Consider the following 10174-nt stretch of genomic DNA (forward strand, 5'->3'; position numbering starts at 1 on the left):
CGGTTGAAATTAGTTTCATCCCGTGAGAAAGTTTTAAAATAGGTTGACTGTTGGTGTTCAACCATTCGTTCTAAAAATGTTTCCAAGCTGTGTAACCAATAGTTTGTTTTTTCGGAAGTTCTGAAATCTTCTCTCACCACAGGATTAAGGTTCAAGGGGAGCGTAGTAACTCAGTTATTTTTGTCAACATAAGTTCTGCCAAAGATTCTGTCCCAAGTGATGTAAAATCTCACCCGGATATGAGGAACTCCGTGTGATTTCTCTGAGAGAATATAAGTGGGACCACAGCACTTTGCTGGATATCTGCAACCAAACCCAGACTGATACGCAGGAAAAAAGCCTCAACACATCTGGAGACTCAGCCACCGGTAAGTTAAAGTAGTATAATGTAGAGGAAAGTAGTATGTTTGGATACTTAAAACCAGTTTAATTTTGGAAACAATCCTGCTTGACACTTTAATATAAAGTTGTCAAGAACTAAATTTGGGATAAGTAAAGACAAATAAGCTTTGGAGTATAAACACTTATTAATCAGATGTGCCTCTAGGGCTGTCAGTGAGTACCTCACAAACAATGAAAAAGCACAACCATTTAAGAAAGGATCTGAAGATGGGCTGGCTTCAATTAAACAACAGACATCAAAGTAATAGAAACCAAACATGCTGGAAATAAACACAAGTGTGGAGGGAACTAAAATGAGGGTATTCAGCAGAGCATTTGGAAGTTTATTGTGCTAAATGAGATTCTGGGTTTGTTAAACAAGACCTCTGATTTATAACGAGTTCACTGGACTGAGTTTTGTTTTGATCCATTCCCTCCTATTCCCGTGAAAGCAACAGATCGATAACAATGACCCTTGCAACTGGAATTTCTTTTTAAGCATACCTTTAGTGGAGTTCCAATTTAAACAAAGGAGAAGCAATATATAACAAGGATGAAATATGTAAATCTTACGAGAAGGATAAGTTAGAAATCAAATGAACAAAGAGAACAAATGAAAAAGGCCAGCAGATAATAGAATAAATTAAAGAGAAAATAGTAAGGACTTTGATTAGCATATAAACATAGTCAGCAAGGAGAAAGGATTGTACCAAAATTGTCAATTGTCCTTACAATAAGATCTGTGTGCTGTGGCACTGGTGAACGATTGTCGTCAGAACTCTGTAGGTCCAAGAGGTGAAGGAGTACAGCTTGGCCATTGAGAATTGGATGACCTTGGTTCTGTAGCTTGAAGAGTTTCCTGTTAGTCCCAAAGGTTAGCTCCACTCTTGTGGAAAATTTATTGGATGAGGTTTGCAATAAGAAAGATTTGAGAGAAGTGTCAGGGCAATGCTGCAACCTTGTTTGACACTAGTCTTCACCGAGATTGGTTCTGTCGTAGACCTGTTGGTTAGTACCATGGTTTGTATGCTTTTACAGAACAAACACAAGATGGAAACGAGTTTCTGTGAGCTTGTTGCTTTTACTGCAATTAACAAGGACAGGAATTTTACCAGCGTTTCTGAGCACATAAACACCTGCAGATCGACAGAACCAAAGCTTTGGTAATGTCAAAGAATGCCATGTATAGTGTCAAGAGCTGATCCCTGCATTTTATTTGGAGCTGTCACATGGTGAAAATTATGTCTATAATTCCTCGAGATGGATGAAACCCACACTCTGATTCTGTGTGCGGGGATTTGGGAATATGGGCCATGTGAGGGGTCCAGAACAAGGGCCGGGTGTGTGGCTGGGAGCCTGGGATAGGGAATGTGGGCCAGCCATGCATCGGGTGGAGTGGGTGTTGGTCAGGGGCAGAAACCCGGCCCAGAACCAGGGGTTGGAATGTGGGCCGGGTGTGCAGGCAGAGTCAAGGGTTGGGAGCAAGGTAGCTTTGTGATTGGAGCTGGGGTCTGGTGTGTGGCTGGACTTGGGAGTTAGTGACTGGGTGAAGGGAAGAGGGTGGTCAAGGTGTTCTCTGCTTGAGTCCGTGTTTGTATGCATTTAATATTATATGACATAAAAACTATTATGCTGAGTTCAGTGTGATTCCTGTAAAATTCCTGTTCTTGTTAATTTCAATAAAAAATGTAATTGGAACAGTGTCAATCTTTTTCAAACCGAGCATCTCATTTAATCAAGTGCGTTGCACACAGGATTTTGGAGCCATACTATATTTTAGGGATTGTTTTAATTGTCCAACTCCTTCCAAATCCAGGCATTGTCTAGAAGTGTTTTTGTGAATGTAGACCAAGTACAAAATGTATTTTTAAACTTTACTCCCTGTATTAAGAGTGTGGACATGTATTTTGCTTCACAGGTTGCACAAGCAGTGGAAAGCTTTCCCAGCAGAGACCTCACTTCAACAAAGATGGACCCAGTACTTTCCAGTTCCTCTCCTGTCAACATTACCAAAATGGTTGACATCCTTTATTCACAGTATGCTCCATCTCTCCTGCATAACATGTCTGACCAACCATGCCAATTCATTGTGTCATTCAAGTACATCTCCAACTTCATCCCTGTTATCTACAGTATCATCTTTATCTTGGGCTTCATTGAGAACAGTATGGTAATCGCTGTCCTTTGCCACCGCATTCATTTAAAAACCGTTGCTAACGTCTACATCATCAACTTATCGATTGTTGACTTGCTCCTCTTGTCCACACTTCCCCTTTGGGCAGTCTACTATGCTACTGGACACAATTGGCTTTTTGGGACAGTGATGTGCAAAATATGCAGCTCTCTCATATTTCTGAATTTATATGCCAGTGGATTTTTCGTTATGTGCATGAGTATTGATTGCTTCCTCGTAATTCTGCATCCTATTGATTCTCAGACAAAGAGGTCTCTATGCCAAGCTCACTGTGTCACGATCCTTGTATGGACTGTGTCTTTGGTTGCAACATTTCCAACTGTCTACTTTCAAGGTCCCCTTCACGTCAAATCACTAGAAAGCACAATGTGCACAATGGTTTATCCCCCCAGCAACACCAATCATTGGTCTGCAGCCATGTCTTTGATGGAAAATACTCTGGGCTTCTTCATTCCCTTTACTGTAATAGGTACAAGCTTTGGTTCTTTTGCTTGTCATCTGATGAGGATGGAAGTACCAGAAAGAAACAAGTGCAAACGCAATAAGGTGCTGTGGATGGTGATAGCAGTTGTCCTGGCTTTTTTCATCTGCTGGCTGCCATTCCATGTATTAACTTTTATAAATGCGTTGTTGAAACTGAACTTCATCACTGATTGCCGAACAACCACCATAATTGGAACTGCGATGCCAATCAGCATTTGCCTCGGTTTTGCAAATGGCTGCATCAATCCCTTTATCTACTGCTTTCTGGGAGATCACTTTCAAATGCAACTCAGTGACATGACTCGCAGAGGGTCCGCCACTCTCTACAATCGGAGGAGCTCATCGACATAGAACGTAGAACAGCACGGGAACAGGCCCTTCAGCCCACCATGTCTGCACCAACCATGATGCTAATCTAACTAATTCCATCTGCCTGCACATGGTCGGTATCCCTGCGTTACCTGCCTGTAGACATGCCATCTAAATACCTCTTAAATGTTGCTTTTGTATCTACTTCCACCACTTCCCCTGGCAGTGCGTTCCAGGTACCTACCACTCTCTGTGTAAAAACTTGTCCTGCACATCTCCTTTAAACATCCCCCCACTCACCTTGAGGCAAAGCCCTCTAGTATTTGACATTTACACCCTGGGAAAAGGACTCTGTCTATCTACCCTATCTATACCTCTCATCATTTTATTAAATTATATCAGGTTTGCCCTCAGCCTTTGTCCAACCTCTCCTTACAGCTAATACTCTCTAATCCAGACAACAATGTGGTGAACTTCTTCTGCACTCTTTCCAAAGCCTCCACATCCTTCCTGTAAATTGGCGACTGGTAACCAGGATCACTTCCTCTTCTTGCAAGAACTGTGACAGAGATGTTATTGGGCCTAACCACTTGTGAGAGGTTAGATCTAATGAAACAAAGACGACACCCAGCTAAATTTCAGTTGATATCCCACGTGGCTGCGCAACAATGGTAAAACATGGAGACACAAGAGACTGCAGATGCTGGAATCTGGAGCAACACACAAAATGCTGGAGGAACTCAGCAGGTCAGGCAGCATCTATGGAGAGAAATGGACAGTTGATGTTTTGGGTCGAGACCCTTCATCTGGATATGTGGACTTAGAGAATTAAATTCATATAAAAGCAACATTAAAATGTCTCTGCATTGGGGATCTTTGCCCTACACAGTGACCTTTGATTCAGAGCCACTGAGGCATCATTTTCTTGTGCGCCATGAGAAGTTCCTTTGCACAGTTTCACTAAGTAAATGAGCATACTTTTGAGTTGACTGCAAACCATGAAGTTACCTGCATCATCACAACCTGCCATGGTTGGAGGTCTCAATGTGCTGCTTCTCAAATGGAATTGCTGCTGGAAGACATAGCTCAGCTTGGTGGCCCATCATGAGGAATGCTGGACTGGACAGGACCTTGGAAACCCAACTTCTTGGCCCTCCATCCAATACTGAACTAGATTCAATGATGTCTTCTGTAATGGACTCCCTAAAAATGATGTTTTGCTTCAAGGATGCCCTTGCTGGCCTGTTTGTATCTATGCTTTCCTGAGCATGGCCCGAGCTGGTCTTTCACCATGTATTTCTCTTGCAGCATTGACATCTAATGTGTGTTACCTGATCTGTGCCTCACTGGTCGTGCAGAATCAACTCCCATGCACTATAATTTTGAGTGTCACCTTCATTAGTTAATTTTTCAACTCAATACAGTGGTGCAGTTCATAAAAAGTATGCTGAACAATCGAATTTCTAGCCCATGATTTCTGAATATTATTGGAAATATAATAATGAAATAAAAACAGATGATGCTGGAAATATTCTTCAGAAAGCACTGATGACAACATTTGGACACCTTGTTTGTGCTGCCCCTGGTTTCCCAGCACTGTGGCCATGTTGGAGCCACATCACTGAACGCATTTCTGTATGGTGTACTCTGAGAGTTTTCTTTTGCTTTATCAGCATGTTGATAATCTTCAGTGAATTTCAATTTCCTGGGTGCTATGTAATACACAGAGTGCCATTCTGTTGCTAAGCTGTTCTCATACAAATCATGCACACCAATATCTTATTAGTCAAACTGAGGCAAAGGATGAGATTAACCTGTACAAGAAAATAAGAAAAGTAAATAGTTTGATTGGTTTGCACCTTTCACTTCCTTGGGATGTTCCAAAGTGTTCTGCAACCAATGAATTAGCTTTTGAGGTGAAATCATTATTTTGAATCCACAGTGAGTGCTACTTGTCTCACTGGCAGAAGCCCAGTTCTGGAATGGTTCTTGAGTGGTTTCCACTGTCCTTGTATCAGAATCAGAACGCACTATAGAGATAATCTTAGACAAACCCAGTGTGGGTTGTTAGATTGTGACTAGTGTGCAAGAAGTACTAATGTAAATCCTTATTACTCCTTGAGTTTTTCATGGTGTTTACCACCTAATAAAAGATTTTATATTTTGTCTGCAGCATTAAACACATTACTCTTGTTAATATTTATTTGCTTGGCTTCTGCTCTGCAACACAAGATATTATGACTTTGCTTGGGTAAAGGAAGTACTATCTCTTGATTGGTTGAAAGGAAGCAAATTACATGTCAGCAAAAGATTGTTATTATTGCAAGTAGATTCAATTGGGACTAGTTACTTGTAGAGTTCTTTAAACTCGTATATTGGGACCGATGTTGTTAAGCATTTTTTAATGATCTGGAGCAGGTCTTAAAATTCTCAAATTTGTGGATGATACAAAAATTGGAAGTGAATAATTTATTAAGCACACATCAAATTAACTGTATTAACTGAACAGAAGTATGTGGTAAATATCATTTAATGTGGAAAAATGTCTTGCTGTCCTAAAGTGCCCTCATCCACTTGGGATGCCCTCAAGTAGGAAACTCGACCACCATTTGAAGCATAGAGAGTTCTGATGAATAGCAGTGTGATCATCAGAAGAAAATTGAATATTCATTGATGTTAAAAGAGGGATAAATAAATACTGGCCAGAATACTGGGATGATTCTTCTCCAAAAAATGAAATGACGTCTTTTACATTCACTAGGAAAGCAGATGAAGCCTTAGTTTAATATTTCAGTACAGTGCTCCAGTTCTCCACCAGAGTCATGGCGTCGTGTGCAGCACAGAAACAGGCCCTTCGGCCTATCGTGCCCATGTTAAGCTATTTGGCCATCTACTCTAATCCCATTGCCAACTTTAGGTCTGTATACTTCTGCACCTTACCCAGTTGTGCCTCTCTAAATTTCTCTTAAGTGTAGTGATTGTATTTGACTCCACCACCTCTTCTGGCAGTGAGTTCTAGATGCCAACTGTTCTCTGTGTAAATCCCTTTTAAAACACTTTCCTCTCATCATCAACCTATGCCCTCTTGTTTTTGATACCCTTACCACAGGAAAAAGATTCTGATTATCTACACTATCTATGCCTCTTATAATTTTATACACCTCTATCAGGTCACCCCTCAGCTTCCTTTGCTCCAGGGAGAACAAGCCCAGCCCAACCAATCTCTCCCCATAACTAAAGTCTTCTAATCCAGGCAACATCCTGGTGAATCTCTTCTCCAATCCCTCCAGAGCAACCACATCCTTCCTATAGTGTGGCAACCAGAACTGCACACAGTATTCCAAGTGTGGTGTAGTCACTGTTTTGTAAAAATTGCTTTAATATTCTGTGCCCTGACCTCTGAAGTCAAGCATGCCACATGCCTTCTTCACCACCCCTCTATGTGTGTTACCACTTTTAGGGAACAATGGACTTGGATCCCAAATGTGCAGACAGCACCTGACATTGGTGTGGAACCCAGATCCCTGTAACTGTGAGGCATCAGCATTAATTACTGCACCACTCTGCTATCCCTTACCACAGTTCACCAGCCCCATATCTCTTGATTCCATTAATATCTAAAAATCTATTGTTCTCTCTGGAGCATGTGAATATTTAACAGTGGATAGGATGCCAATCAAAGGGACAGCTGTATTAAAGCATTCCTAAATCCACTCATCCAGGAGCTGACTGGGCCCAGTGCGTGGGTTTTTGGTAAATTCGGCTTTTTTCCACTTGTGGTGACATCTTCTCTCTATTTGCTGACAATGATCAAAGCTAATGGAGTGATAATTGGCTATATTGGATTTAGAATCATGGAGAGTCACAGCACAGAAACAGGCCCTTCGGCCCACAAAGCCCACACTGACCATCAAGCACCCATTTTTACACAAATTCTACCCTAACCCATTTTCAGATCCTCATCAATTCTCCCAGATTCTACCCCTCGTCTGCACACTTGGGGTAGTGTACAGCAGCCAATTAACCTAGCGACCCACATGTCTTTGGGATGTAGGAGGAAACCCACCCTGGATCTGAGAGGGGCTGGTTCTGCAGCTGCACCACCATGCTGCACTGCTTTGTGAGTGACACTCTGAAGCTTTTTTCCAGATTGTTAGATAAATCCCAGTGATACAGCTGAAGAAGACTGGTTTGGCCTAGGGTGTGACCAGTGCTAGAGTACAAGCCTTCATCTCCGTAGCCAGGATGCTCAAGCCATCAGTTTATGCTATGTCCAATTGTCCCAGAACCTCCTGGTGGTGAGGCTCAGCTCTCCCCCTATGACAAGTCCCTTAACTACTTTACAGGAAGAAGGAATTTCAGGTTAATAGGATTGGGTTTTAAAACTTTCAGTTACAAGGTGGAACCGTGGTGCTGCTGTCTCATAGCTCCAGTGACCCAGCTTTAATTCTGACCTCCAGAGCTGTCTGTGTGGAATTTGGACCTCTGCCTGAGAGGGCTTCTTCCCACATCCCAGGTCATTAGGTTGAGGGTCTACTGTAACTTGTCCCTGGTACAGATGGGGGAGAGGACAATTGGAGTATTAATGGGCATGTTTGAGAGAATGGGTTACAGGGGAATAAGTAGCAGAATGGGATTGCTCTGAGGGCTGGCATGGGCTCAATAGGCCCAATGGCTCATCTCTCATTATGAAACAGATCGGAACAATGGAGGGCTTGCTCTAAATCCCACTGGCAGAGACTCAGAGTTAGATGACAGGAATCATTTATATGTACCGTATTTAAGCTGAGCAGGAACCTGGCAGAGTGAATCAATCGGCATCACAGAACACACCACACTTTCATCAGGCATTTTCAGTTGTAACGTGGGTGAGTAAAAGCCAGTCAGAATTAGAGTTAGCCATGCCATTGGACCAAATGTGGTTAAATGGGATTAGTACAGGTAAGTACAATAGTTGGCAAGGATATGGTGGGCTGAAGGGTCTGTTTCTGTCTTGTACCACTCCATGACAATTCACTTCAGTTACAAGGGTCAGCTGTGAGGGTGCTAGGTGGGCCTTCTGTTTAACTTTTACTATGCAAAAGAAACAGCATCTCAGAAGGGACTTCGGGGCTGTAAAGTACTTTAGGATACAAGCCGCTCTTTTCTTAATTAATGTTGCATTTAATCCAGTGTTCATTTGGTATCTTAAGATGGGTGTCAGGGCAACAGAAGGATAGTTTTCATTTTGGACTGTTTGTGGGGAAGGTAAGGAGGCTGGAAGACCATGGGGATGAGTGGTGTTGTGGAGAGTGGACGCATGCTTCCATTTAATCAGTCCACAGGGAGGGTCCATCCCCAGCTGCCTGGTCCAAGAGAGCTGGAGCTGATTAGTCGGAGAACATTGAGGGAGGAAAGCCCAGGAACCTCCTGCTTACCCATATTGATAGCAGGTCTGCACCCTTTCAGAAGAGCAAGGAGGTACCACTCATTACTGTGGGGGCTCCCATCCCACATTGGTTCACCCTGGAGTTGGAGCCATCTCTTTCTGCCATGCTTCCTTTACCTCTCTATGTCTCTGTCCCCGAGAAAGACGCAACCTCTGGCTCGAGAGATGAGAGGAGATTTTACAATTTTTACATCATCGGGCCTAAGTCATGCAACGAGTGTAACTCTCAGAACCTCTGGGTAACTCTGACCACGTGACAGAGAAACCCGTACACACCCAGGTGGGAAGCTCTGGATATCTTGTTGTTGTTTAAATTATTAAGTGTTAAGCATTCACATTCACCCCAAAATCCATCTAGGTTCCACTGTTGTCTTTCTTACAGCTGTGTCCCTTCTATTGCCATGTGTTGTCCTCAGTACCACTACCCCACCTCTCTGTGTTCCATTTGTCTTTTCCAAATGTTGAACTTCCAGCCTTGATTTTTCTGTAGCTGTGCCTCAGTAATCCCTCCCACGCCTGCTTTCTCCCATCGTATGATTGCCTCCAGATTCCCTGTTTTATTACCACACGCATTGCTGCACAGATGATTTAACATTTTTAATAGGATTTTTTGATACGATTTCCTCTTGTTAACGTTTTTATTCTTCTGATCTAAAACATTATTTTTCTCTTTTCAGTCAATATCTTCCCTTACTTTATGCCTTCTTTTGTTTCCTTTTACTGTTTTGATTATATGTATTTTTCTTGTAAATCCCTCTGCCTGTGTTGAAAGCCTTTGCACCTTCCAGGTGGACATAGGTCCTATCCCTGTCTTGGTGAAGTTCCTTCCAACATTTCAGCTCCTTCCTGTCCCAGGACCTGTGCCAATGTCCCATGTAAAGGAACGCCTCTTCCCACACTGGCCTTCAAGTGCTTGCTAATTCCCCTGATCTGTCTGTTTATGTAGCAGTTCACATCTGGCAGAGATTATTACCCTGGAGGTCCTGCATCCATTCTGAAGCTCTTCCAGCAGGACTTCCTCCCCATTCCCACTATTTATCTCAAAAGGAAAGAACAAAGTCAACACTCATGAGATTTGATGGACCAATAAAGATGTAAGGAGAACTGAGGGTAAGAAGAGGTTGAGTGCACAGATAAGATATCTTTATTAGTCACATGTACATCAAAACATACAGTGAAAGGCATCTTTTGCATAGAGTGTTCTGGGGGCAGCCCGCAAGTGTCGGCATGCTTCCAGCACCAACATAGATTGCCCACAACTTCCTAACCTGTACGCCTTTGGAATGTGGGAGGAAACCGGAGCACCTGGAGGAAACCCACGCAGACAGAGGGAGAATGTACAAACTCCTTACAGACAGTGGCCGGAATTGAACCTGGGT

At 42.7% G+C, this 10174-nt stretch overlaps 1 protein-coding gene across 1 annotated transcript; it reads left to right on the top strand.

Moving 5' to 3' along the window:
- Window positions 1-296: 296 nt before the first annotated feature.
- Window positions 297-5539, top strand: LOC127573472 (type-2 angiotensin II receptor-like). The gene is made up of 2 exons (XM_052021725.1): window positions 297-368; window positions 2300-5539. The coding sequence occupies exon 2, from the start codon at window positions 2351-2353 to the stop codon at window positions 3407-3409; it is 1059 nt and encodes a 352-aa protein (XP_051877685.1). The 5' UTR covers window positions 297-368; window positions 2300-2350; the 3' UTR covers window positions 3410-5539.
- Window positions 5540-10174: the final 4635 nt, after the last annotated feature.

The sequence above is a fragment of the Pristis pectinata genome, chromosome 8 (assembly GCF_009764475.1).
Source record: "Pristis pectinata isolate sPriPec2 chromosome 8, sPriPec2.1.pri, whole genome shotgun sequence".
NCBI lineage: Eukaryota > Metazoa > Chordata > Chondrichthyes > Rhinopristiformes > Pristidae > Pristis > Pristis pectinata.

What these genes read in the sequence shown, in the direction of transcription:
- LOC127573472 (XM_052021725.1), top strand. Translation starts at nt 2,351, where the DNA reads ATGGACCCAGTACTTTCCAGTTCCTCTCCTGTCAACATTACCAAAATG.